This window comes from Oncorhynchus keta, chromosome 3 (assembly GCF_023373465.1).
Source record: "Oncorhynchus keta strain PuntledgeMale-10-30-2019 chromosome 3, Oket_V2, whole genome shotgun sequence".
NCBI lineage: Eukaryota > Metazoa > Chordata > Actinopteri > Salmoniformes > Salmonidae > Oncorhynchus > Oncorhynchus keta.
The window spans coordinates 29,527,363-29,555,347 of NC_068423.1; the positions used below are offsets into that span (position 1 = coordinate 29,527,363).

A 27,985-nucleotide genomic window follows, 5' to 3' on the forward strand; every position below is an offset into this window, starting at 1 on the left:
ACTTCCCCCTCTCTCTCCCTCTCTCCCCCTCTCGTTCTCTCTCGCTTCCCCCTCTCTCTCCCTCCCCGTCTTCTAGAATAATGTCAGAGAAGAGAGCAGTTCATCAGCCCACCAGGGCCCAGGGGAGCGGAGAGGACCAGAGCACCGGTCAGCCCAGAGGCCTGCTGCCCTCCCTTGGGCCCAGAGTCAGGCTACCGGAGGCAGCCTGCAGAAAGACGGGCCGGGGCCTTCCTCCTGGACCTCAGCAACTTCCCTGACCTCTCCAAGGCTGATATAAACAGACAGAACCCCAACATACAGGTAACACTGAGACACAGACAGATGAATAAAGGGAGTTGGTTGGTTCTTCTAACCGTATGGGACCTAAAAAGCCACAAAGTAGGACAGTGAAACAAGGAATATTCTCCCTCGTCGGGACATTTCCCAGGTTCCCCGTGAGGAAAAAGTCTCATATAATTTTAGGGATTAGAATTAGGTTACAGTTACAATTATGGATAGGGTATAGGGTATGGGTATAGGGTTAGCGTATAGGGTTAGTGTATAGGGTTAGGGTATAGGGTTATGGTTAGGTTTAGGGTTACCGGTCAGGGTTAGTGTTATGGTAAGGGTTAGGGTTACTTGTTAGTGTTATGGTAAGGGTTAGGGTTACTTGTTAGTGTTATGGTAAGGGTTAGGGTTACTTGTTAGTGTTATGGTAAGGTTTAGGGTTACCGGTCAAGGTTAGTGTTATGGTAAGGTTTAGGGTTACCGGTCAAGGTTAGTGTTATGGTAAGGGTTAGGTTTAGAGAAAATAGGATTTTGAATGGAAATACATTTTAGGTCCCCACGAAGAACATTGTGTGTGTGTGTGTGTGTGTGTGTGTGTGTGTGTGTGTGTGTGTGTGTGTGTGTGTGTGTGTGTGTGTGTGTGTGTGTGTGTGTGTGTGTGTGTGTGTGTGTGTGTGTGTGTGTGTGTGTGTGTGTGTGTGTGTGTGACCACATGGCTGCCCAAGCACACCGAGCAGGAAGAGCAAACAGGAAGAGGCAGGATACACTGGTGCACATCACTACCCCCTTTCTCTGCCCCCCCTCTCTCTCTGTCTCTCTCTCTGTCTCTGCCTGTCTCTCTCTCTCCCTCTCTCTCTCTGTCTCTCTCTCTCCCTCTCTCTCTCTCCCTCTCTCTCTCTCTCTGTCTCTGCCTGTCTCTCTCTCTCCCTCTCTCTCTCTGTCTCTCTCTCTCCCTCTCTCTCTCTGTCCCTGTCTCTCTCTCTCTCTCTCTCTGTCTTTCCATCTCCCCACTTCTCTCCCTCTCTCTCTCTGTCTCTGCCGGTCTCTCTGTCTCTCTCTCTCTCTGTCTGTCTGTCTCTGTCTTTCCATCTCCCCACTTCTCTCTCTCTCTCTCTGTCTTTGTCTAGGAGGAGAAGAGTCAACAATAAGACAGAGGGGGTTCAGGGTATAGGAGGAGACGAGGAGAAGAGTCAACAATAAGACAGAGGGGGTTCAGGGTATAGGAGGAGACGAGGAGAAGAGTCAACATTAAGACAGAGGGGGTTCAGGGTATAGGAGGAGACGAGGGGGTTCAGAAGAGACAACATTAAGACAGAGGGGGTTCAGGGTATAGGAGGAGACGAGGAGAAGAGTCAACATTAAGACAGAGGGGGTTCAGGGTATAGGAGGAGACGAGGAGAAGAGACAACATTAAGACAGAGGGGGTTCAGGGTATAGGAGGAGACGAGACAACATTAAGAAGAGTTCAGGGTATAGGAGGAGACGAAGAAGAGACAACATAAGACAGAGGGGGTTCAGGGTATAGGAGGAGACGAGGAGAAGAGACAACATTAAGACAGAGGGGGTTAAGACAGGGGGGTAGGGTAGGAGGAGACGAGGAGAAGAGACAACATTAAGACAGAGGGGGTTCAGGGTATAGGAGGAGACGAGGAGAAGAGTCAACAATAAGACAGAGGGGGTTCAGGGTATAGGAGGAGACGAGGAGAAGAGACAACATTAAGACAGAGGGGGTTTAGGGTATAGGAGGAGACGAGAAGGGTATAGGTATCTCAAGATGCAGGAAGAAAGGGAGCAGGTCTGGGGAGAAGGAGCGATTGAACCAATGAGTGAGGGGTCTGTGAGAGGAGGATGAGAGTATGGGGGGGACCTCTTTGATCCTAAGATTCATGTTCTGGAGAAGGTTGAGCATATCCTTCATGTCCTGGAGAAGGTTGAGCAGATCCTTCATGTCCTGGAGAAGGTTGAGCAGACCCTTCATGTCCTGGAGAAGGTTGAGCAGATCCTTCAAGTCCTGGAGAAGGTTGAGCAGATCATTCATGTCCTGGAGAAGGTTGAGCAGACCCTTCATGTTCTGGAGAAGGTTCAGCAGACCCTTCATGTAGTGGGTTCGATTCGATTCCCGGCACCACCCATACGTAGAATGTATGCACACATGACTGTAAGTCGCTTTGGATAAAAGCGTCTGCTAAATGGCATATATTATTATATATTATGTCCTGGAGAAAGTTGAGCAGATCCTTCATGTCCTGGATAAGGTTGAGCAGACCCTTCATGTCCTGGAGAAGGTTGAGCAGATCCTTCATGTTCTGGAGAAGGTTGAGCAGACCCTTCATGTCCTGGAGAAGGTTGAGCAGACCCTTTGAACTCACTGTTTAGGTGGAGAGGATTGAGGTGGGTGAGGGGGTAGTTGGGGCATTGTATTGGGGTGGAGGTTCGCCCCTCTCTTCTGGGAGGCACAGGAGTTAGGAAGGACAAAAAGGGAAGGAGGGGAGGGAGTCAGGACCACATTAAATTTGACTGCTGCTACCCAGACGGGCTCAGTGGGACTGCTCAAGGGTGATCGTTAGATCAGAGCAACTGGTATTTTGTGTCAGAAATATCTAGAATGTAGTATTAGAAGGAAACAATGCAGACATTGATGAAGTACAACTCCAATACGTAATGGGCAGTTGTTTCTCCAGACAGACTCTGACCTTTGACCCTGAGCCTCTCTCTCTCTCTCTCTCTCTCTCTCTCTCTCCTCCAGGTGACCATAGAGGTGGTGGACGGTCTAGAGGCAGCAGAGCCTGAGAAAGGCCTGAGGAAAGAGAACAAACCAGGATGGGCTGCTCCCAACTGGAGAGACTGGTGGAAATCCTCCTCCACCTCCTCCTCGGCCTCGACCCCCCGCAGGCCCGAGGAGCAGGCGCCCTACAGGGGAGAAGGAGAAGGACGAGGGGGAGGTAAAGGAGGTGTTGGTAACACAGAGGATAGTAACTTCCTAAAGCCACTTGGGGACTGGGAGAGGAGAGGAGGCACAGGAGGAGGAGGAGGAGGAGGCACCAGCAAGTCTCAGACTGAATATGGTGAGTGTTGTGTGTGTGTGAGGGGACCTAGCAACATAGACAGTCTAGAGGTCTGGTTCTGATGGTACCTAGCTACATAGACAGTCTAGAGGTCTGGTTCTGATGGGACCTAGCTACATAGACAGTCTAGAGGTCTGGTTCGGATGGTACCTAGCTACATAGACAGTCTAGAGGTCTGGTTCTGATGGGACCTAGCTACATAGACAGTCTAGAGGTCTGGTTCTGATGGGACCTAGCTACATAGACAGTCTAGAGGTCTGGTTCTGATGGGACCTAGCTACATAGACAGTCTAGAGGTCTGGTTCTGATGGGACCTAGCTACATAGACAGTCTAGAAGTCTGGTTCTGATGGGACCTAGCTACATAGACAGTCTAGAGGTCTGGTTCTGATGGGACCTAGCTACATAGACAGTCTAGAAGTCTGGTTCTGATGGGACTTAGCTACATAGACAGTCTAGAGGTCTGGTTCTGATGGGACCTAGCTACATAGACAGTCTAGAGGTCTGGTTCTGATGGGACTTAGCAGATAGACAGTCTAGAGGTCTGGTTCTGATGTGACCTAGCTAATAACTAGAGGTCTGGTTCTGATAGTTAGCAGATAGCTAGCACCATAATCACTACAGTGTAGTTAGCTGGCTGGCACCATAATCACTACAGTGTAGTTAGCTGGCACCATAATAACTACAGTGTAGTTAGCTGACACCATAATAACTACAGTGTAGTTAGCTGACACCATAATAACTACAGTGTAGTTAGAAGATAGCTGACACCATAATAACTACAGTGTAGTTAGCAGATAGCTGACACCATAATAACTACAGTGTAGTTAGCAGATAGCTGACACCATAATAACTACAGTGTAGATAGCAGATAGCTGACACCATAATAACTACAGTGTAGTTAGCTGGCACCATAATAACTACAGTGTAGTTAGCAGATAGCTGACACCATAATAACTACAGTGTAGTTAGCAGATAGCTGACACCATAATAACTACAGTGTAGATAGCAGATAGCTGACACCATAATAACTACAGTGTAGTTAGCAGATAGCTGACACCATAATAACTACAGTGTAGATAGCAGATAGCTGACACCATAATAACTACAGTGTAATTAGCTGGCACCATAATAACTACAGTGTAGATAGCAGATAGCTGACACCATAATAACTACAGTGTAGATAGCAGATAGCTGACACCATAATAACTACAGTGTAGTTAGCTGGCACCATAATAACTACAGTGTAGTTAGCAGATAGCTGACACCATAATAACTACAGTGTAGTTAGCAGATAGCTGACACCATAATAACTACAGTGTAGATAGCAGATAGCTGACACCATAATAACTACAGTGTAGTTAGCAGATAGCTGACACCATAATAACTACAGTGTAGTTAGCTGACACCATAATAACTACAGTGTATATAGCAGATAGCTGACACCATAATAACTACAGTGTAGTTAGCAGATAGCTGACACCATAATAACTACAGTGTAGTTAGCAGATAGCTGACACCATAATAACTACAGTGTAGTTAGCAGATAATAACTACAGTGTAGTTAGCACACCATAATAACTACAGTGTAGTTAGCAGATAGCTGACACCATAATAACTACAGTGTAGTTAGCTGGCACAATAATAACTACAGTGTAGTTAGCTGACACCATAATAACTACAGTGTAGTTAGCTGACACCATAATAACTACAGTGTAGTTAGCTGACACCATAATAACTACAGTGTAGTTAGCTGGCACATAATAACTACAGTGTAGTTAGCTGGCACCATAATAACTACAGTGTAGTTAGCTGGCACCATAATAACTACAGTGTAGTTAGCTGACACCATAATAACACCATAATAACTACAGTGTAGTTGGCAGCAGATAACTGTGTACACACATAATAACTACAGTGTAGTTAGCTGGCACCATAATAACTACAGTGTAGTTAGCTGACACCATAATCAACTAATCAGTGTAGTTAGCTGACACCATAATCACTACAGTGTAGTTAGCTGACACCATAATCACTACAGTGTAGTTAGCTGACACCATAATCACTACAGTGCAGTTAGCTGGCACCATAATCACTACAGTGTAGTTAGCTGGCACCATAATCACTACAGTGTAGTTAGCTGGCACCATAATAACTACAGTGTAGTTAGCTGACACCATAATAACTACAGTGTAGTTAGCAGATAGCTGACACCATAATAACTACAGTGTAGCTAGCTGGCACCATAATAACTACAGTGTAGTTAGCTGACACCATAATAACTACAGTGTAGTTAGCTGACACCATAATAACTACAGTGTAGTTAGCTGACACCATAATAACTACAGTGTAGTTAGCAGATAGCAGATGACACCATAATAACTACAGTGTAGTTAGCTGACACCATAATCACTACAGTGTAGTTAGCTGACACCATAATCACTACAGTGTAGTTAGCTGACACCATAATCACTACAGTGTAGTTAGCTGACACCATAATCACTACAGTGTAGTTAGCTGACACCATAATCACTACAGTGTAGTTAGCTGACACCATAATCACTACAGTGCAGTTAGCTGACACCATAATCACTACAGTGTAGTTAGCTGACACCATAATCACTACAGTGTAGTTAGCTGACACCATAATCACTACAGTGTAGTTAGCTGACACCATAATAACTACAGTGTAGTTAGCAGATAGCTGACACCATAATAACTACAGTGTAGTTAGCAGATAGCTGACACCATAATAACTACAGTGTAGTTAGCAGATAGCTGACACCGTAATAACTACAGTGTAGTTAGCAGATAGCTGACACCGTAATAACTACAGTGTAGTTAGCAGATAGCTGACACCATAATAACTACAGTGTAGTTAGGTGGCACCATAATAACTACAGTGTAGTTAGCAGTAAGCTGACACCATAATAACTACAGTGTAGTTAGCTGGCACCATAATAACTACAGTGTAGTTAGCTGACACCATAATAACTACAGTAGTTAGCAGATAGCTGACACCATAATAACTACTGTGTGTGTGTGTGTGTGTGTGTGTGTGTGTGTGTGTGTGTGTGTGTGTGTGTGTGTGTGTGTGTGTGTGTGTGTGTGTGTGTGTGTGTGTGTGTGTGTGTGTGTACATGTGTGTGTGTGTGGGTGTGTACATGTGTGTGTGTGCGTGTGTGCGTGTGTGTACATGTTTGTGTACGTGTGTGTGTGTGTGTGTGTGTACATGTGTGTGTGTGTGTGTGTGTGTGTGTGTGTGTGTGTGTGTGTGTGTGTGTGTGTGTGTGTGTGTGTGTGTGTGTGTGTGTGTACATGTGTGTGTGTGTGTGTGTACGTGTGTGTGCGTGTGTACATGTGTGTGTGACCACTTCCGTTAGCGCTGCCACACAACAAACACTCATAACATTCTCAACTGGTCCGCTAGGTAGATAAATCTGCTGTGGAAGAATTCGCCCTCCTCGCCGTAACATCCTCAACCGTGTCTCAGCCTGTCCACCGACTCCAACATAACAACAGTTACAGAGGAATGTGGGTGTTATGGAGAGACAAGAAATATAATTTATCCATCTGTTACGTTCTTGTTCAAACTGAAATCCAATGTTTAATCACAGATGATGGACAACTATCTAGTTGTCGACTATTGGACTGTCCTGGTACAGGAAGCTGTCTCTCTCTACAGAAACAGGAGATAGACTAGTGTCCTGGTACATCAAGCTGTCTCTCTCTACAGAAACAAGAGATAGACTAGTGTCCTGTCCAGGGGTGTACTGTACATCAAGCTGTCTCACTACAGAAACAGGAGACAGACTAGTGTCCTGTCCAGGGGTGTCCTGGTACATCAAGCTGTCTCTCACAGAAACAGGAGATAGACTAGTGTCCTGGTACATCAAGCTGTCTCTCTACAGAAACAGGAGATAGACTAGTGTCCTGGTACATCAAGCCGTCTCTCTACAGAAACAGGAGATAGACTAGTGTCCTGTCCAGGGGGTGTCCTGGTACATCAAGCTGTCTCACTACAGAAACAGGAGAAAGACTAGTGTCCTGGTACATCAAGCTGTCTCTCTACAGAAACAGGAGATAGACTAGTGTCCTGGTACAGCAAGCTGTCTCTCTACAGAAACAGGAGATAGACTAGTGTCCTGGTACAGCAAGCTGTCTCTCTACAGAAACAGGAGATAGACTAGTGTCCTGGTACAGCAAGCTGTCTCTCTACAGAAACAGGAGATAGACTAGTGTCCTGGTACATCAAGCTGTCTCTCTACAGAAACAGGAGATAGACTAGTGTCCTGTCCAGGGGGTGTCCTGGTACATCAAGCCGTCTCTACAGAAACAGGAGATAGACTAGTGTCCTGTCCAGGGGGTGTACTGTACATCAAGCTGTCTCTCTACAGAAACAGGAGATAGACTAGTGTCCTGTCCAGGGGTGTCCTGGTACATCAAGCTGTCTCTCTACAGAAACAGGAGACAGACTAGTGTCCTGTCATCAAGCCGTGTCTCTACAGAAACAGGAGATAGACTAGTGTCCTGTCCAGGGGTGTCCTGGTACATCAAGCTGTCTCACTACAGAAACAGGAGATAGACTAGTGTCCTGGTACAGGAAGCTGTCTCTCTCTACAGAACCAGGAGATAGACTAGTGTCCTGGTACATCAAGCTGTCTCACTACAGAAACAGGAGATAGACTAGTGTCCTGTCCAGGGGGTGTACTGTACATCAAGCTGTCTCACTACAGAACCAGGAGATAGACTAGTGTCCTGGTACATCAAGCTGTCTCACTACAGAAACAGGAGATGGACTAGTGTCCTGTCCAGGGGGTGTCCTGTACATCAAGCTGCCTCTCTACAGAAACAGGAGATAGTGTGTCCTGGTACAGCAAGCTGTCTCACTACAGAAACAGGAGATAGACTAGTGTCCTGGTACAGCAAGCTGTCTCTCTACAGAAACAGGAGATAGACTAGTGTCCTGGTACAGCAAGCTGTCTCTCTACAGAAACAGGAGATAGACTAGTGTCCTGGTACATCAAGCTGTCTCACTACAGAAACAGGAGATAGACTAGTGTCCTGTCCAGGGGGTGTCCTGGTACATCAAGCTGTCTCACTACAGAAACAGGAGATAGACTAGTGTCCTGTCCAGGGGGTGTCCTGGTACATCAAGCTGCCTCACTACAGAAACAGGAGATAGACTAGTGTCCTGGTACATCAAGCTGTCTCACTACAGAAACAGGAGATAGACTAGTGTCCTGTCCAGGGGTGTCCTGGTACATCAAGCTGTCTCACTACAGAAACAGGAGATAGACTAGTGTCCTGTCCAGGGGTGTCCTGGTACATCAAGCTGTCTCACTACAGAAACAGGAGATAGACTAGTGTCCTGTCCAGGGGGAGTCCTGGTACATCAAGCTGTCTCTCTACAGAAACAGGAGATAGACTAGTGTCCTGTCCAGGGGTGTCCTGGTACATCAAGCTGTCTCACTACAGAAACAGGAGATAGACTAGTGTCCTGTCCAGGGGTGTCCTGTACAGCAAGCTGCCTCTCAGAAACAGGAGATAGACTAGTGTCCTGTCCAGGGGTGTCCTGGTAGGAACAGAAACAGAGAGATAGACTAGTGTCCTGGTACATCAAGCTGTCTCTCTACAGAAACAGGAGATAGACTAGTGTCCTGTCCAGGGGGTGTCCTGGTACATCAAGCTGTCTCTCTACAGAAACAGGAGATAGACTAGTGTCCTGTCCAGGGGGTGTCCTGGTACAGCAAGCTGTCTCACTACAGAAACAGGAGATAGACTAGTGTCCTGGTACAGCAAGCTGTCTCTACAGAAACAGGAGATAGACTAGTGTCCTGGTACAGCAAGCTGTCTCTCTACAGAAACAGGAGATAGACTAGTGTCCTGTCCAGGGGGAGTCCTGTACATCAAGCTGTCTCACTACAGAAACAGGAGATAGACTGTGATCTCACAGCTGCTCTTAGTAACTGTTTTCCATGTTGAGCCACATGGATGTATTTACATTTGGAGTCCACATGTTAACAACACCGTTTCACATGTAATGTATTTACATTTGGAGTCCACATGTTAACAACACCTTCACAGTAATGTATTTACATTTGGAGTCCACATGTTAACAACACCGACATGTAATGTATTTACATTTGAGTCCACATGTTAACAACAGACATGTAATGTATTTACATTTGGAGTCCACATAGTAATGTATTTACATTTGGAGTCCACATGTTAACCAGGGGTGTATTTACTTTGGAGTACATGTTAACAACACCGTTTCACATGTAATGTATTTACATTTGGAGTCCACATGTTAAACAGGTAGTATTTAGGAGTCCACATGTGTCACATGTAATGTATTTACATTTGGAGTCCACATGTTAACAACACCGCCATTTGGAGTCCACATGTTAACAACACAGAATGTATTTACATTTGGAGTCCACATGTTAACAGTGTCCATGTGATGTATTTACATTTGGAGTCCACATGTTAACAACACCGCTGTCACATGTAAATTTACATTTGGAGTCCACATGTTAAGACACCGTTTCACATGTAATGTATTTACATTTGGAGTCCACATGTTAACAACACCGTTTCACATGTGATGTATTTACATTTGGAGTCCACATGTTAACAACACCGTTTCACATGTAATGTATTTACATTTGGAGTCCAGTTAACACCGTTTCACATGTAATGTATTTACATTTGGAGTCCACATCAACACCGGTAATGTATTTACATTTGGAGTCCACATCAACACTATGTGTGTATTTACATTTGGAGTCCACATGTTAACAACACCGCTGTAATGTATTTACATTTGGAGTCCACAGTTAACAGGTATTTACATTTGGAGTCCAGTTAACAACACCGTTTCACATGTAATGTATTTACATTTGGAGTCTGTTAACAACACCGGTGATGTGTCCACATGTTAACAACACCGTTCACATGTAATGTATTTACATTTGGAGTCCACATGTTAACAACACCGAAATGTATTTACATTTGGAGTCCACATGTTAACAACACCGACATGTAATGTATTTACATTTGTCCTGTTAACAACACCGTTTCACATGTGATGTATTTACATTTGGAGTCCACATGTTAACAACACCGTTTCACTGTAGAACATTTGGAGATAGACTACATGTAATGTATTTACATTTGGAGTCCACATGTTAACCACCGTTTCACATGTAATGTATTTACATTTGGAGTCCACATGTTAACAACACCGTCACATGTAATGTATTTACATTTGGAGTCCAGTCCACATTTGGAGTCAACACCGTTTCACATGTAATGTATTTACATTTGGAGTCCATGTTAACAACACCGACATGTAATGTATTTACATTTGGAGTCCACATGTTAACAACACCGTTTCACATGTAATGTATTTACATTTGGAGTCCACATGTTAACAACACCGTTTCAATGTAATGTATTTACATTTGGAGTCCACATGTTAACAACACCGTTCACATGTAATGTATTTACATTTGGAGAATGTTAACAACACCGTAGTAATGTCCTTTGGAGTCCACATGTTAACAAGTAATGTATTTACTGTTAACAACACCGTTTCACATGTGATGTATTTACATTTGGAGTCCACATGTTAACAACACCGTACAGTAAACATTTGGAGAAAACAACACCGACTGTAGTGTCCTGGTACATCAATGTAATGTATTTACATTTGGAGTCTCAACTTTCACAGTGATGTATTTACATTTGGAGTCCACATGTTAACAACACCGACATGTAGTATTTACATTTGGAGTCCACATGTTAACAACACATGTTAACAACACCGTTTCACATGTAATGTATTTACATTTGGAGTCCTGTTAACATTTCACATGTAATGTATTTACATTTGTCTCACATTTGGAGTCCACATGTTAACAACACCGTTTCACATGTAATGTATTTACATTTGGAGTCCATGTTAACAACACCACATGTTTCACATGTAATGTATTTACATTTGGAGTCCACATGTTAACAACACCGGTAATGTATTTACATTTGGAGTCCACATGTTAACAACACCGTTTCAATGTAATGTATTTACTTTGTCTCACTTTCACAGTAATGTATTTACATTTGGAGTCCACATGTTAACAACACCGTTTCACTGTGATGTATTTACATTTGGAGTCCACATGTTAACAACACCGTTTCACATGTAATGTATTTACATTTGGAGTCCACATGTTAACAACACCGTTTCACATGTAATGTATTTACATTTGGAGTCCACATGTTAACAACACCGTTTCACATGTAATGTATTTACATTTGAGTCCACATGTTAACAACACCGTTTCACATGTAATGTATTTACATTTGGAGTCCACATGTTAACAACACCGTTTCACATGTGATGTATTTACATTTGGAGTCCACATGTTAACAACACCGTTTCACATGTAATGTATTTACATTTGGAGTCCACATGTTAACACACCGTTTCACATGTAATGTATTTACATTTGGAGTCCACATGTTAACAACACCGTTTCACATGTAATGTATTTACATTTGGAGTCCACATGTTAACAACACCGTTTCACATGTAATGTATTTACATTTGAACATACATGTAATGTATTTACATTTGGAGTCCACATGTCCCGTTTCACATGTAATGTATTTACATTTGGAGTCCACATCAACACTGTTTCACATGTAATGTATTTACATTTGGAGTCCATGTTAACATGTAATGTAACAACACTGTTTCACATGTAATGTATTTACATTTGAGTTAACAACACCGACATGTGTGTATTTACATTTGGAGTCCATGTTAACAACACCGTTATGTGATGTATTTACATTTGGAGTCCACATGTTAACAACACCGTTTCACATGTAATGTATTTACATTTGGAGTCCACATGTTAACAACACCGTTTCACATGTGATGTATTTACATTTGGAGTCCACATGTTAACAACACCGTTTCACATGTAATGTATTTACATTTGGAGTCCACATGTTAACAACACATGTTAACGTATTTACATTTGGAGTCCACATGTTAACAACACCGTTTCACATGTAATGTATTTACATTTGGAGTCCACATGTTAACAACACACATGTAATGTATTTACATTTGAGATAGACAACACCGTTTCACATGTAATGTATTTACATTTGGAGTCCACATGTTAACAACTGGTTTCACATGTGATGTATTTACATTTGGAGTCCACATGTTAACTTTCACATGTGATGTATTTACATTTGGAGTCCACATGTTAACAACACCGTGTAATGTATTTACATTTGGAGTCCACATGTTAACAACACAACACCGTTTCACATGTAATGTATTTACATTTGGAGTCCACATGTTAACAACACCTTTCACATGTAATGTATTTACATTTGGAGTTAACCACCGTTTCACATGTAATGTATTTACATTTGGAGTCCACATGTTAACAACACCGTTTCACATGTAATGTATTTACATTTGGAGTCCACATGTTAACAACACCGTTTCACATGTAATGTATTTACATTTGGAGTCCACATGTTAACAACACATGTAATGTATTTACATTTGGAGTCCACATGTTAACAACACCGTTTCACATGTAATGTATTTACATTTGGAGTCCACATGTTAACAACACCGTTTCACATGTAATGTATTTACATTTGGAGTCCACATGTTAACAACACCGTTTCACATGTAATGTATTTACATTTGGAGTCCACATGTTAACAACACCGTTTCACATGTAATGTATTTACATTTGGAGTCCACATGTTAACAACACCGTTTCACATGTAATGTATTTACATTTGGAGTCCACATGTTAACAACACCGTTTCACATGTAATGTATTTACATTTGGAGTCCACATGTTAACAACACCGTTTCACATGTAATGTATTTACATTTGGAGTCCACATGTTAACAACACCGTTTCACATGTAATGTATTTACATTTGGAGTCCACATGTTAACAACACCGTTTCATGTAATGTATTTACATTTGGAGTCCACATGTTAACAACACCGTTTCACATGTAATGTATTTACATTTGGAGTCCACATGTTAACAACACCGTTTCACATGTAATGTATTTACATTTGGAGTCCACATGTTAACAACACCGTTTCACATGTAATGTATTTACATTTGGAGTCCACATGTTAACAACACCGTTTCACATGTAATGTATTTACATTTGGAGTCCACATGTTAACAACACCGTTTCACATGTAATGTATTTACATTTGGAGTCCACATGTTAACAACACCGTTTCACATGTGTGGAAAAAATAGCATGTTTTCACCTCACATGTGAATTGGAATGTGCGGTTTCAACGTTAAAAACGTTCAACGTGAGAATCGATTATGCACTTTTCACGTAAAAACATTCACATGTGGATAATCATATTTGCAGTTCACATGTAAGAGAACTCTACATGTGAAAAAACGTTCTCCTGAGCCCGGGCAGAGGAAAGGTTTCCAGGTATGATTATCAAACTGATCCCATCAATGCTAATTGGAAGTAAAAGAGGATTTCTTGGCATTTCAGCCCCCACTTCCAGAAAAACACTGGACTGAACCAACCCCAGCCCAGACTCATTTGAATGTGTCTTATGCTAAAACAAAACTATTTGATTTGATTTTTTTTACACCTCATTTGTAATTATTACAGTGTGTTAACCTCCCTGGTGTGTAATTATTACAGTGTGTTAACCTCCCTGGTGTGTAATTATTACAGTGTGTTAACCTCCCTGGTGTGTAATTATTACAGTGTGTTAACCTCCCTGGTGTGTAATTATTACAGTGTGTTAACCTCCCTGGTGTGTAATTATTACAGTGTGTTAACCTCCCTGGTTTGTAATTATTACAGTGTGTTAACCTCCCTGGTTTGTAATTATTACAGTGTGTTAACCTCCCTGGTTTATTACAGTGTGTTAACCTCCCTGGTGTGTAATTATTACAGTGTGTTAACCTCCCTGGTGTGTAATTATTACAGTGTGTTAACCTCCCTGGTGTGTAATTATTACAGTGTGTTAACCTCCCTGGTGTGTAATTATTACAGTGTGTTAACCTTATTACAGTGTGTTAACCTCCCTGGTGTAATTATTACAGTGTGTTAAATTATTACAGTGTGTTAACCTCCCTGGTGTATTACAGTGTGTTAACCTCCCTGGTGTGTAATTATTACAGTGTGTTAACCTCCCTGGTGTGTAATTATTACAGTGTGTTAACCTCCCTGGTGTGTAATTATTACAGTGTGTTAACCTCCCTGGTGTGTAGTAGAGCTTTCCTGAATTATATTGTTTGTTTTGTTGCCAAATGCTTCCTGGTGTGTTTTTGTAAACACTGAAAACACTCACTCTGCCCTGTGTGTGTGAGTGAGTGTGTAAGCTTGTCTGAGAGTCAAAGTCAAAGGGAACTATTATCCCCCCTCCAAGACTCCATCCCCCCCATGACCATCCATGACACCACACCCAATCCATGACGCCCCCCTGGTTTGTACCATGACCCCCCACACCCCATCCATGACCCCCTGGTGTGTAATTATTACACCCCCCACCATGACCCCCTGGTTTGTAATTACCCTATCCATGACCCCACAACCTATCCATGACCCCCCACCATGACCCCCACACCCTATCCATGACCCCCCACCCCCTCTACATGGCCCCTCACAATCCCTCCATGATCCTTCCGTCCATGACCCCAGTGCACCGACTCATTACTACCTGTTAACCCCAGGACACTGACTCACTACTACCTAACGTTTGTAATTATTACACCGACTCACAACTAACCTGGTTTGTAATTATTACAGTGTGACACTGACTCATTACTACCTCAGTGTGTTAACCCAGGACACTGACTCATTACTACCAGTGTGTTACCCCAGGTTTGTACTGACTCATTACTACCTCCCTGGTTTGTACCCCAGTGACACTGACTCATTACTACCTCGTTTGTACCCCAGGACACTGACTCATTACTACCTCGTAGCCCAGGACACTGACTCACTACTACCTCCTGGTTTGTACCCCAGGACACCGACTCACAACTACCTGTGTTACCCCAGGACACTGACTCATTACTACCTCGTAGCCCAGGACACTGACTCACTACTACCAGTGTACCCCAGGTACACTGACTCACTACTACCTCCCTGTACCCCTCCCTGTACTCTGACTCATTACTACCTCGTACCCCAGTACACTGACTCATTACCTTACTACCTCGTACCCCAGGACACCGACTCATTACTACCTCGTACCCCAGGACACTGACTCACTACTACCTCGTTACCCCAGGACACTGACTCACTACTACCTCGTACCCCAGTACACTGACTCATTACTACCTCGTACCCCAGGACACTGACTCATTACTACCTCGTACCCCAGGACACTGACTCATTACTACCTCGTACCCCAGGACACTGACTCACTACTACCTCGTACCCCAGGACACCGACTCATTACTACCTCGTACCCCAGGACAGCGACTCATTTCTACCTCGTACCCCAGGACACTGACTCACTACCCAGGACACCTTCGTACCCCAGGACAGCGACTCACTACTACCTCGTACCCCAGGACACCGACTCATTACTACCTCGTACCCCAGGACACTGACTCACTACTACCTCGTACCCCAGTACACTGACTCATTACTACCTCGTACCCCAGGACACTGACTCATTACTACCTCGTACCCCAGGACACTGACTCATTACTACCTCGACGTACCCCAGGACACTGACTCATTACTACCTCGTACCCCAGGACACTGACTCATTACTACCTCGTACCCCAGGACACTGACTCATTACTACCTCGTACCCCAGGACACCGACTCATTACTACCTCGTACCCCAGGACACTGACTCATTACTACCTCGTACCCCAGGACACTGACTCATTACTACCTCGTACCCCAGGACACTGACTCATTACTACCTCGTACCCCAGGACACCGACTCATTACTACCTCGTACCCCAGGACACTGACTCATTACTACCTCGTACCCCAGGACACTGACTCATTACTACCTCGTACCCCAGGACACCGACTCATTACTACCTCGTACCCCAGGACACTGACTCATTACTACCTCGTACCCCAGGACACCGACTCATTACTACCTCGTACCCCAGGACACCGACTCATTACTACCTCGTACCCCAGGACACTGACTCATTACTACCTCGTACCCCAGGACACTGACTCATTACTACCTCGTACCCCAGGACACCGACTCATTACTACCTCGTACCCCAGGACACCGACTCATTACTACCTCGTACCCCAGGACACTGACTCATTACTACCTCGTACCCCAGGACTCCTCATTACTACCTCGTACCCCAGGACACTGACTCATTACTACCTCGTACCCCAGCACACCGACTCATTACTACCTCGTACCCCAGGACACTGACTCACTACTACCTCGTACCCCAGGACACCGACTCATTACTACCTCGTACCCCAGGACACTGACTCACTACTACCTCGTACCCCAGGACACTGACTCATTACTACCTCGTACCCCAGGACACTGACTCACTACTACCTCGTACCCCAGGACACTGACTCATTACTACCTCGTACCCCAGGACACCGACTCACTACTACCTCGTACCCCAGCACACCGACTCATTACTACCTCGTACCCCAGGACACCGACTCATTACTACCTCGTACCCCAGGACACCGACTCATTACTACCTCGTACCCCAGGACACTGACTCATTACTACCTCGTACCCCAGGACACTGACTCACTACTACCTCGTACCCCAGGACACTGACTCACTACTACCTCGTACCCCAGGACACTGACTCATTACTACCTCGTACCCCAGGACACTGACTCACTACTACCTCGTACCCCAGGACAGTGACTCATTACTACCTCGTACCCCAGGACACTGACTCATTACTACCTCGTACCCCAGGACACCGACTCATTACTACCTCGTACCCCAGGACACCGACTCATTACTACCTCGTACCCCAGTACACTGACTCATTACTACCTCGTACCCCAGTACACTGACTCATTACTACCTCGTACCCCAGGACACTGACTCATTACTACCTCGTACCCAGGACACTGACTCATTACTACCTCGTACCCCAGGACACCGACTCATTACTACCTCGTACCCCAGGACACTGACTCATTACTACCTCGTAGCCCAGGACACCGACTCATTACTACCTCGTACCCCAGGACACTGACTCACTACTACCTCGTACCCCAGGACACTGACTCATTACTACCTCGTACCCCAGGACACTGACTCATTACTACCTCGGACACTGACTCATTACTACCTCGTACCCCAGGACACTGACTCATTACTACCTCGTACCCCAGGACACTGACTCATTACTACCTCGTACCCCAGGACACTGACTCATTACTACCTCGTACCCCAGGACACTGACTCATTACTACCTCGTACCCCAGGACACCGACTCATTACTACCTCGTACCCCAGGACAGCGACTCATTACTACCTCGTACCCCAGGACACTGACTCATTACTACCTCGTACCCAGGACAGCGACTCATTACTACCTCGTACCCCAGGACACTGACTCACTACTACCTCGTACCCCAGGACACTGACTCATTACTACCTCGTACCCCAGGACACTGACTCATTACTACCTCGTACCCCAGGACACTGACTCATTACTACCTCGTACCCCAGGACACTGACTCATTACTACCTCGTACCCCAGGACACTGACTCACTACTACCTCGTACCCCAGGACACTGACTCATTACTACCTCGTACCCCAGTACACTGACTCATTACTACCTCGTACCCCAGGACACTGACTCACTACTACCTCGTACCCCAGGACACTGACTCATTACTACCTCGTACCCCAGGACACTGACTCATTACTACCTCGTACCCCAGTACACTGACTCATTACTACCTCGTACCCCAGGACACTGACTCATTACTACCTCGTACCCCAGTACACTGACTCATTACTACCTCGTACCCCAGGACACTGACTCATTACTACCTCGTACCCCAGGACACCGACTCATTACTACCTCGTACCCCAGGACACTGACTCACTACTACCTCGTACCCCAGGACACTGACTCATTACTACCTCGTACCCCAGGACACTGACTCATTACTACCTCGTACCCCAGGACACTGACTCATTACTACCTCGTACCCCAGGACACTGACTCATTACTACCTCGTACCCCAGGACACTGACTCACTACTACCTCGTACCCCAGGACAGCGACTCATTACTACCTCGTACCCCAGGACACTGACTCACTACTACCTCGTACCCCAGGACACTGACTCACTACTACCTCGTACCCCAGGACACTGACTCATTACTACCTCATACCCCAGGACACCGACTCATTACTACCTCATACCCCAGGACACTGACTCACTACTACCTCGTACCCCAGGACACTGACTCATTACTACCTCGTACCCCAGTACACTGACTCATTACTACCTCGTACCCCAGGACACTGACTCATTACTACCTCGTACCCCAGGACACTGACTCATTACTACCTCGTACCCCAGTACACTGACTCATTACTACCTCGTACCCCAGGACACTGACTCATTACTACCTCGTACCCCAGGACACTGACTCATTACTACCTCGTACCCCAGGACACCGACTCATTACTACCTCGTACCCCAGTACACTGACTCATTACTACCTCGTACCCCAGGACACTGACTCATTACTACCTCGTACCCCAGGACACCGACTCATTACTACCTCGTACCCCAGGACACTGACTCATTACTACCTCGTACCCCAGGACACTGAGTACCTGTACTACTTCTATATAGCCTCTTTTTTGTTATGTATTGTGGTATTGTATTTTCTTTTCATTTATTTGTTAATTTTCATACTTTTTCACTGCATTGTTAGGAAACGGCTAGTAAGTAATCAATAATTAAGCATTTCACTGTAAAGTCACACTTTCTGTTGATGTTGATCTCTCTCTCTCTCTCTCTCTCTCTCTCTCTCTCTCTCTCTCTCCCTCTCTCTCGCGCTCCTCTCCAGACTATATAGATGGAGAGGGTGACTGGAGTAACTGGTCTCCATGCAGTGTAACCTGTAAGAACGGGAACCAGAAGAGGACCAAGTCATGTGGTTATGCCTGCACTGCCACTGAGTCGCGCACCTGTGACATGCCATCCTGCCCAGGTGAGGACAGTGTGACAGGCTGTGTGTTCTACACCCCCTGATTGAGGCAGCTTGCTGACCTGCCCAGGTGAGGACAGTGTGACAGGCTGTGTGTTCTGAACCCCCTGATTGAGGCAGCTTGCTGACCTGCCCAGGTGAGGACAGTGTGACAGGCTGTGTGTTCTACACCCCCTGATTGACGCAGCTTGCTGACCTGCCCAGGTGAGGACAGTGTGACAGGCTGTGTGTTCTGAACCCCCTGATTGAGGCAGCTTGCTGACCTGCCCAGGTGAGGAGAGCCTGACAGACTGTGTTCTGAACCCCCTGATTAAGGCAGCTTGCTGACCTGCCCAGGTGAGGACAGTGTGACAGGCTGTGTGTTCTGAACCCCCTGATTGAGGCAGCTTGCTGACCTGCCCAGGTGAGGACAGTGTGACAGGCTGTGTTCTGAACCCCCTGATTGAGGCAGCTTGCTACCTGCCCAGGTGAGGACAGTGTGACAGGCTGTGTTCTGAACCCCCTGATTGAGGCAGCTTGCTGACCTGCCCAGGTGAGGACAGTGTGACAGACTGTGTTCTGAACCCCCTGATTGAGGCAGCTTGCTGACCTGCCCAGGTGAGGACAGTGTGACAGGCTGTGTGTTCTGAACCCCTGATTAAGGCAGCTTGCTGACCTGCCCAGGTGAGGACAGTGTGACAGGCTGTGTGTTCTGAACCCCCTGATTGAGGCAGCTTGCTGACCTGCCCAGGTGAGGACAGTGTGACAGGCTGTGTTCTGAACCCCTGATTGAGGCAGCTTGCTGACCTGCCCAGGTGAGGACAGTGTGACAGACTGTGTTCTGAACCCCTGATTGAGGCAGCTTGCTGACCTGCCCAGGTGAGGACAGTGTGACAGGCTGTGTTCTGAACCCCTGATTGAGGCAGCTTGCTGACCTGCCCAGGTGAGGACAGTGTGACAGACTGTGTTCTGAACCCCTGATTGAGGCAGCTTGCTGACCTGCCCAGGTGAGGACAGTGTGACAGGCTGTGTGTTCTGAACCCCTGATTGAGGCAGCTTGCTGACCTGCCCAGGTGAGGACAGTGTGACAGGCTGTGTGTTCTGAACCCCTGATTGAGGCAGCTTGCTGACCTGCCCAGGTGAGGACAGTGTGACAGACTGTGTTCTGAACCCCTGATTGAGGCAGCTTGCTGACCTGCCCAGGTGAGGACAGTGTGACAGGCTGTGTGTTCTACACCCCTGATTGAGGCAGCTTGCTGACCTGCCCAGGTGAGGACAGTGTGACAGGCTGTGTGTTCTGAACCCCTGATTGAGGCAGCTTGCTGACCTGCCCAGATGAGGACAGTGTGACAGGCTGTGTTCTGAACCCCTGATTGAGGCAGCTTGCTGACCTGCCCAGGTGAGGACAGTGTGACAGGCTGTGTTCTGAACCCCCTGATTGAGGCAGCTTGCTGACCTGCCCAGGTGAGGACAGTGTGACAGGCTGTGTTCTGAACCCCCTGATTGAGGCAGCTTGCTGACCTGCCCAGGTGAGGACAGTGTGACAGGCTGTGTGTTCTACACCCCCTGATTGAGGCAGCTTGCTGACCTGCCCAGGTGAGGACAGTGTGACAGGCTGTGTGTTCTGAACCCCCTGATTGAGGCAGCTTGCTGACCTGCCCAGATGAGGACAGTGTGACAGGCTGTGTTCTGAACCCCCTGATTGAGGCAGCTTGCTGACCTGCCCAGGTGAGGACAGTGTGACAGGCTGTGTTCTGAACCCCCTGATTGAGGCAGCTTGCTGACCTGCCCAGGTGAGGACAGTGTGACAGGCTGTGTTCTGAACCCCCTGATTGAGGCAGCTTGCTGACCTGCCCAGGTGAGGACAGTGTGACAGACTGTGTTCTGAACCCCCTGATTGAGGCAGCTTGCTGACCTGCCCAGGTGAGGACAGTGTGACAGGCTGTGTGTTCTGAACTCCCTGATTGAGGCAGCTTGCTGACCTGCCCAGGTGAGGAGAGTGTGACAGACTGTGTTCTGAACCCCCTGATTGAGGCAGCTTGCTGACCTGCCCAGGTGAGGACAGTGTGACAGGCTGTGTGTTCTGAACCCCTGATTGAGGCAGCTTGCTGACCTGCCCAGGTGAGGACAGTGTGACAGGCTGTGTGTTCTGAACCCCCTGATTGAGGCAGCTTGCTGACCTGCCCAGGTGAGGACAGTGTGACAGACTGTGTTCTGAACCCCCTGATTGAGGCAGCTTGCTGACCTGCCCAGGTGAGGACAGTGTGACAGGCTGTGTGTTATGAACCCCTGATTGAGGCAGCTTGCTGACCTGCCCAGGTGAGGACAGTGTGACAGGCTGTGTTCTGAACCCCTGATTGAGGCAGCTTGCTGACCTGCCCAGGTGAGGACAGTGTGACAGACTGTGTTCTGAACCCCCTGATTGAGGCAGCTTGCTGACCTGCCCAGGTGAGGACAGTGTGACAGGCTGTGTGTTCTGAACTCCTGATTGAGGCAGCTTGCTGACCTGCCCAGGTGAGGAGAGTGTGACAGACTGTGTTCTGAACCCCCTGATTGAGGCAGCTTGCTGACCTGCCCAGGTGAGGACAGTGTGACAGGCTGTGTGTTCTGAACCCCCTGATTGAGGCAGCTTGCTGACCTGCCCAGGTGAGGACAGTGTGACAGGCTGTGTGTTCTGAACACCCTGATTGAGGCAGCTTGCTGACCTGCCCAGGTGAGGACAGTGTGACAGGCTGTGTGTTCTGAACCCCTGATTGAGGCAGCTTGCTGACCTGCCCAGGTGAGGACAGTGTGACAGGCTGTGTGTTCTGAACCCCTGATTGAGGCAGCTTGCTGACCTGCCCAGGTGAGGACAGTGTCACAGGCTGTGTTCTGAACCCCTGATTGAGGCAGCTTGCTGACCTGCCCAGGTGAGGAGAGTGTGACAGACTGTGTTCTGAACCCCCTGATTGAGGCAGCTTGCTGACCTGCCCAGGTGAGGACAGTGTGACAGGCTGTGTGTTCTGAACCCCCTGATTGAGGCAGCTTGCTGACCTGCCCAGGTGAGGACAGTGTGACAGGCTGTGTGTTCTGAACCCCCTGATTGAGGCAGCTTGCTGACCTGCCCAGGTGAGGACAGTGTGACAGGCTGTGTTCTGAACCCCCTGATTGAGGCAGCTTGCTGACCTGCCCAGGTGAGGACAGTGTGACAGACTGTGTTCTGAACCCCCTGATTGAGGCAGCTTGCTGACCTGCCCAGGTGAGGACAGTGTGACAGGCTGTGTGTTCTGAACCCCCTGATTGAGGCAGCTTGCTGACCTGCCCAGATGAGGACAGTGTGACAGGCTGTGTTCTGAACCCCCTGATTGAGGCAGCTTGCTGACCTGCCCAGGTGAGGACAGTGTCACAGGCTGTGTTCTACACCCCCTGATTGAGGCAGCTTGCTGACCTGCCCAGGTGAGGACAGTGTCACAGGCTGTGTTCTACACCCCCTGATTGAGGCAGCTTGCTGACCTGCCCAGGTGAGGACAGTGTGACAGACTGTGTTCTGAACCCCCTGATTGAGGCAGCTTGCTGACCTGCCCAGGTGAGGACAGTGTGACAGGCTGTGTGTTCTGAACCCCTGATTAAGGCAGCTTGCTGACCTGCCCAGGTGAGGACAGTGTGACAGGCTGTGTGTTCTGAACCCCTGATTGAGGCAGCTTGCTGACCTGCCCAGGTGAGGACAGTGTGACAGGCTGTGTTCTGAACCCCCTGATTGAGGCAGCTTGCTGACCTGCCCAGGTGAGGACAGTGTGACAGGCTGTGTTCTGAACCCCTGATTGAGGCAGCTTGCTGACCTGCCCAGGTGAGGACAGTGTGACAGGCTGTGTGTTCTGAACCCCCTGATTGAGGCAGCTTGCTGACCTGCCCAGGTGAGGACAGTGTGACAGGCTGTGTGTTCTGAACCCCCTGATTGAGGCAGCTTGCTGACCTGCCCAGGTGAGGACAGTGTGACAGGCTGTGTGTTCTGAACCCCCTGATTGAGGCAGCTTGCTGACCTGCCCAGGTGAGGACAGTGTGACAGACTGTGTGTTCTGAACCCCCTGATTGAGGCAGCTTGCTGACCTGCCCAGGTGAGGAGAGTGTGACAGACTGTGTGTTCTGAACCCCTGATTGAGGCAGCTTGCTGACCTGCCCAGGTGAGGACAGTGTGACAGGCTGTGTTCTGAACCCCTGATTGAGGCAGCTTGCTGACCTGCCCAGGTGAGGACAGTGTGACAGGCTGTGTTCTGAACCCCTGATTGAGGCAGCTTGCTGACCTGCCCAGGTGAGGACAGTGTGACAGGCTGTGTGTTCTGAACCCCTGATTGAGGCAGCTTGCTGACCTGCCCAGGTGAGGACAGTGTGACAGGCTGTGTGTTCTGAACCCCTGATTGAGGCAGCTTGCTGACCTGCCCAGGTGAGGACAGTGTGACAGGCTGTGTTCTGAACCCCCTGATTGAGGCAGCTTGCTGACCTGCCCAGGTGAGGACAGTGTGACAGGCTGTGTGTTCTGAACCCCCTGATTGAGGCAGCTTGCTGACCTGCCCAGGTGAGGAGAGTGTGACAGGCTGTGTTCTGAACCCCCTGATTGAGGCAGCTTGCTGACCTGCCCAGGTGAGGACAGTGTGACAGGCTGTGTGTTCTACACCCCCTGATTGAGGCAGCTTGCTGACCTGCCCAGGTGAGGACAGTGTCACAGGCTGTGTTCTACACCCCCTGATTGAGGCAGCTTGCTGACCTGCCCAGGTGAGGACAGTGTGACAGACTGTGTTCTGAACCCCCTGATTGAGGCAGCTTGCTGACCTGCCCAGGTGAGGACAGTGTGACAGGCTGTGTGTTCTGAACCCCCTGATTAAGGCAGCTTGCTGACCTGCCCAGGTGAGGACAGTGTGACAGGCTGTGTGTTCTGAACCCCCTGATTGAGGCAGCTTGCTGACCTGCCCAGGTGAGGACAGTGTGACAGGCTGTGTTCTGAACCCCCTGATTGAGGCAGCTTGCTGACCTGCCCAGGTGAGGACAGTGTGACAGGCTGTGTTCTGAACCCCCTGATTGAGGCAGCTTGCTGACCTGCCCAGGTGAGGACAGTGTGACAGGCTGTGTGTTCTGAACCCCCTGATTGAGGCAGCTTGCTGACCTGCCCAGGTGAGGACAGTGTGACAGGCTGTGTGTTCTGAACCCCCTGATTGAGGCAGCTTGCTGACCTGCCCAGGTGAGGACAGTGTGACAGGCTGTGTGTTCTGAACCCCCTGATTGAGGCAGCTTGCTGACCTGCCCAGGTGAGGACAGTGTGACAGACTGTGTGTTCTGAACCCCCTGATTGAGGCAGCTTGCTGACCTGCCCAGGTGAGGAGAGTGTGACAGACTGTGTGTTCTGAACCCCCTGATTGAGGCAGCTTGCTGACCTGCCCAGGTGAGGACAGTGTGACAGGCTGTGTGTTCTGAACCCCCTGATTGAGGCAGCTTGCTGACCTGCCCAGGTGAGGAGAGTGTGACAGGCTGTGTTCTGAACCCCCTGATTGAGGCAGCTTGCTGACCTGCCCAGGTGAGGACAGTGTGACAGGCTGTGTGTTCTACACCCCCTGATTGAGGCAGCTTGCTGACCTGCCCAGGTGAGGACAGTGTCACAGGCTGTGTTCTACACCCCCTGATTGAGGCAGCTTGCTGACCTGCCCAGGTGAGGACAGTGTGACAGACTGTGTTCTGAACCCCCTGATTGAGGCAGCTTGCTGACCTGCCCAGGTGAGGACAGTGTGACAGGCTGTGTTCTGAACCCCCTGATTGAGGCAGCTTGCTGACCTGCCCAGGTGAGGACAGTGTGACAGGCTGTGTGTTCTGAACCCCCTGATTGAGGCAGCTTGCTGACCTGCCCAGGTGAGGACAGTGTGACAGGCTGTGTGTTCTGAACCCCCTGATTGAGGCAGCTTGCTGACCTGCCCAGGTGAGGACAGTGTGACAGGCTGTGTGTTCTGAACCCCCTGATTGAGGCAGCTTGCTGACCTGCCCAGGTGAGGACAGTGTGACAGACTGTGTGTTCTGAACCCCCTGATTGAGGCAGCTTGCTGACCTGCCCAGGTGAGGAGAGTGTGACAGACTGTGTGTTCTGAACCCCCTGATTGAGGCAGCTTGCTGACCTGCCCAGGTGAGGACAGTGTGACAGGCTGTGTTCTGAACCCCCTGATTGAGGCAGCTTGCTGACCTGCCCAGGTGAGGACAGTGTGACAGGCTGTGTTCTGAACCCCTGATTGAGGCAGCTTGCTGACCTGCCCAGGTGAGGACAGTGTGACAGGCTGTGTGTTCTGAACCCCCTGATTGAGGCAGCTTGCTGACCTGCCCAGGTGAGGACAGTGTGACAGGCTGTGTGTTCTGAACCCCCTGATTGAGGCAGCTTGCTGACCTGCCCAGGTGAGGACAGTGTGACAGGCTGTGTTCTGAACCCCCTGATTGAGGCAGCTTGCTGACCTGCCCAGGTGAGGACAGTGTGACAGGCTGTGTGTTCTGAACCCCCTGATTGAGGCAGCTTGCTGACCTGCCCAGGTGAGGAGAGTGTGACAGGCTGTGTTCTGAACCCCCTGATTGAGGCAGCTTGCTGACCTGCCCAGGTGAGGACAGTGTGACAGACTGTGTTCTGAACCTATTATTCTTTATTCGTGTCATTGGATCCAGGTCACATGTTTAAATGATCACTGTCATTTATTTTTACAGGTCATAAATACCTGTAGATATTTAAAGGGATGATAAATACCTGTAGATATTTAAAGGGATGATATATACCTGTAGATATGTAAAGGGATGATAAATACCTGTATACATTTAAAGGGATGATAAATACCTGTATATATTTAAAGGGATGATAAATACCTGTATATATTTAAAGGGATGATAAATACCTGTATATATTTAAAGGGATGATAAATACCTGTAGATATTTAAAGGGATGATAAATACCTGTAGATATTTAAAGGGATGATAAATACCTGTAGATATTTAAAGGGATGATAAATACCTGTAGATATTTAAAGGGATGATAAATACCTGTAGATATTTAAAGGGATGATAAATACCTGTAGATATTTAAAGGGATGATAAATACCTGTAGATATTTAAAGGGATGATAAATACCTGTATATATTTAAAGGGATGATAAATACCTGTAGATATTTAAAGGGATGATCAATACCTGTAGATATTTAAAGGGATGATAAATACCTGTATGTATTTAAAGGGATGATAAATACCTGTAGATATTTAAAGGGATGGTAAATACCTGTCGATATTTAAAGGGATGATAAATACCTGTAAATATTTAAAGGGATGATAAATATCTGTAGATATTTAAAGGGATGATAAATACCTGTAGATTTTTAAAGGGATGATAAATACCTGTAGATATTTAAAGGGATGATAAATACCTGTATATATTTAAAGGGATGATAAATATCTGTAGATATTTAAAGGGATGATAAATACCTGTAGATATTTAAAGGGATGATAAATACCTGTATATATTTAAAGGGATGATAAATACCTGTAGATATTTAAAGGGATGATAAATACCTGTAGATATTTAAAGGGATGATAAATACCTGTATGTATTTAAAGGGATGATAAATACCTGTAGATATTTAAAGGGATGGTAAATACCTGTCGATATTTAAAGGGATGATAAATACCTGTAAATATTTAAAGGGATGATAAATATCTGTAGATATTTAAAGGGATGATAAATATCTGTAGATATTTAAAGGGATGATAAATATCTGTAGATATTTAAAGGGATGATAAATACCTGTATATATTTAAAGGGATGATAAATACCTGTAGATATTTAAAGGGATGATAAATACCTGTAGATATTTAAAGGGATGATAAATACCTGTAGATTTTTAAAGGGATGATAAATACCTGTAGATTTTTTTTTAATTAACATCACTTCAGTATTATAGGAGGTCAGAGTGACACAGGAAATACACGGGGTGTGAAACAGGAAACAGGAAGTACACAGCGTGTGAAACAGGAAGCAGGAAGTACACGGTGTGTTTACTGTGCTTACATCTTACTTCCTGTTACGTCGTTAACTGACCGTGTGTCTGTCTAAAGGTATTGAAGATGCTTTCAAGACGGCCGCCACTGAGGTCAGTCTGCTGGCTGGAACCGATGAGTTCAACGCCACAGAGCTCTTTGGTGTCGGTAAGACTCTTCTTTCAGTAGTCTTTTTAGTCATTTTCCCCTCATGTATCTAAACATCAGGTTTCCTCCACTGTCAAACGCAACAGCGATTCTATTCAGCATGAATGTCCAGGTCAGGGTTACTTTCTGAATTGACCTCAAACAGTGGCCCAGTCCTCCCAGACTGCCCATTGATTTGTGAGGATATGTCTGTTCTAGTCAATATATTTCTATGGCCCAGTC

At 47.0% G+C, this 27,985-nt stretch overlaps 1 protein-coding gene and 2 long non-coding RNA genes across 15 annotated transcripts in view; 1 reads left to right on the forward strand and 2 right to left on the reverse strand.

The window, feature by feature from the left end:
• LOC127915580 (isthmin-1-like) overlaps positions 1-27,985 on the forward strand; it is a 67,688-nt gene that overhangs the window by 24,051 nt on the left and 15,652 nt on the right. The window contains 5 exon segments of the mRNA XM_052495827.1: positions 77-221; positions 224-300; positions 3,014-3,332; positions 19,454-19,597; positions 27,674-27,763. Of these exon segments, the coding sequence (XP_052351787.1) occupies positions 77-221; positions 224-300; positions 3,014-3,332; positions 19,454-19,597; positions 27,674-27,763 (775 nt within the window).
• Positions 9,327-14,640, reverse strand: LOC127915644 (uncharacterized). 2 transcript variants are annotated; one of them, XR_008091493.1, is made up of 4 exons: positions 14,536-14,640; positions 14,342-14,440; positions 13,393-14,281; positions 9,327-9,410 (listed from the first exon to the last, which is right to left on the reverse strand). It is a non-coding gene; the product is annotated as an uncharacterized LOC127915644 (long non-coding RNA). The 2 variants fall into 2 exon arrangements; XR_008091485.1 differs by lacking the exon at positions 9,327-9,410 and having other exon boundaries at positions 13,351-14,281.
• Positions 15,617-18,756, reverse strand: LOC127915677 (uncharacterized). Of its 12 annotated transcripts, none has more exons than XR_008091636.1 (5): positions 18,140-18,756; positions 17,529-17,683; positions 17,065-17,436; positions 16,941-17,002; positions 15,725-15,755 (listed from the first exon to the last, which is right to left on the reverse strand). It is a non-coding gene; the product is annotated as an uncharacterized LOC127915677 (long non-coding RNA). The 12 variants fall into 12 exon arrangements; XR_008091629.1 differs by lacking the exon at positions 15,725-15,755 and adding an exon at positions 15,934-16,072; XR_008091626.1 differs by lacking the exons at positions 15,725-15,755; positions 16,941-17,002 and adding exons at positions 16,128-16,230; positions 16,324-16,416 and having other exon boundaries at positions 17,034-17,436.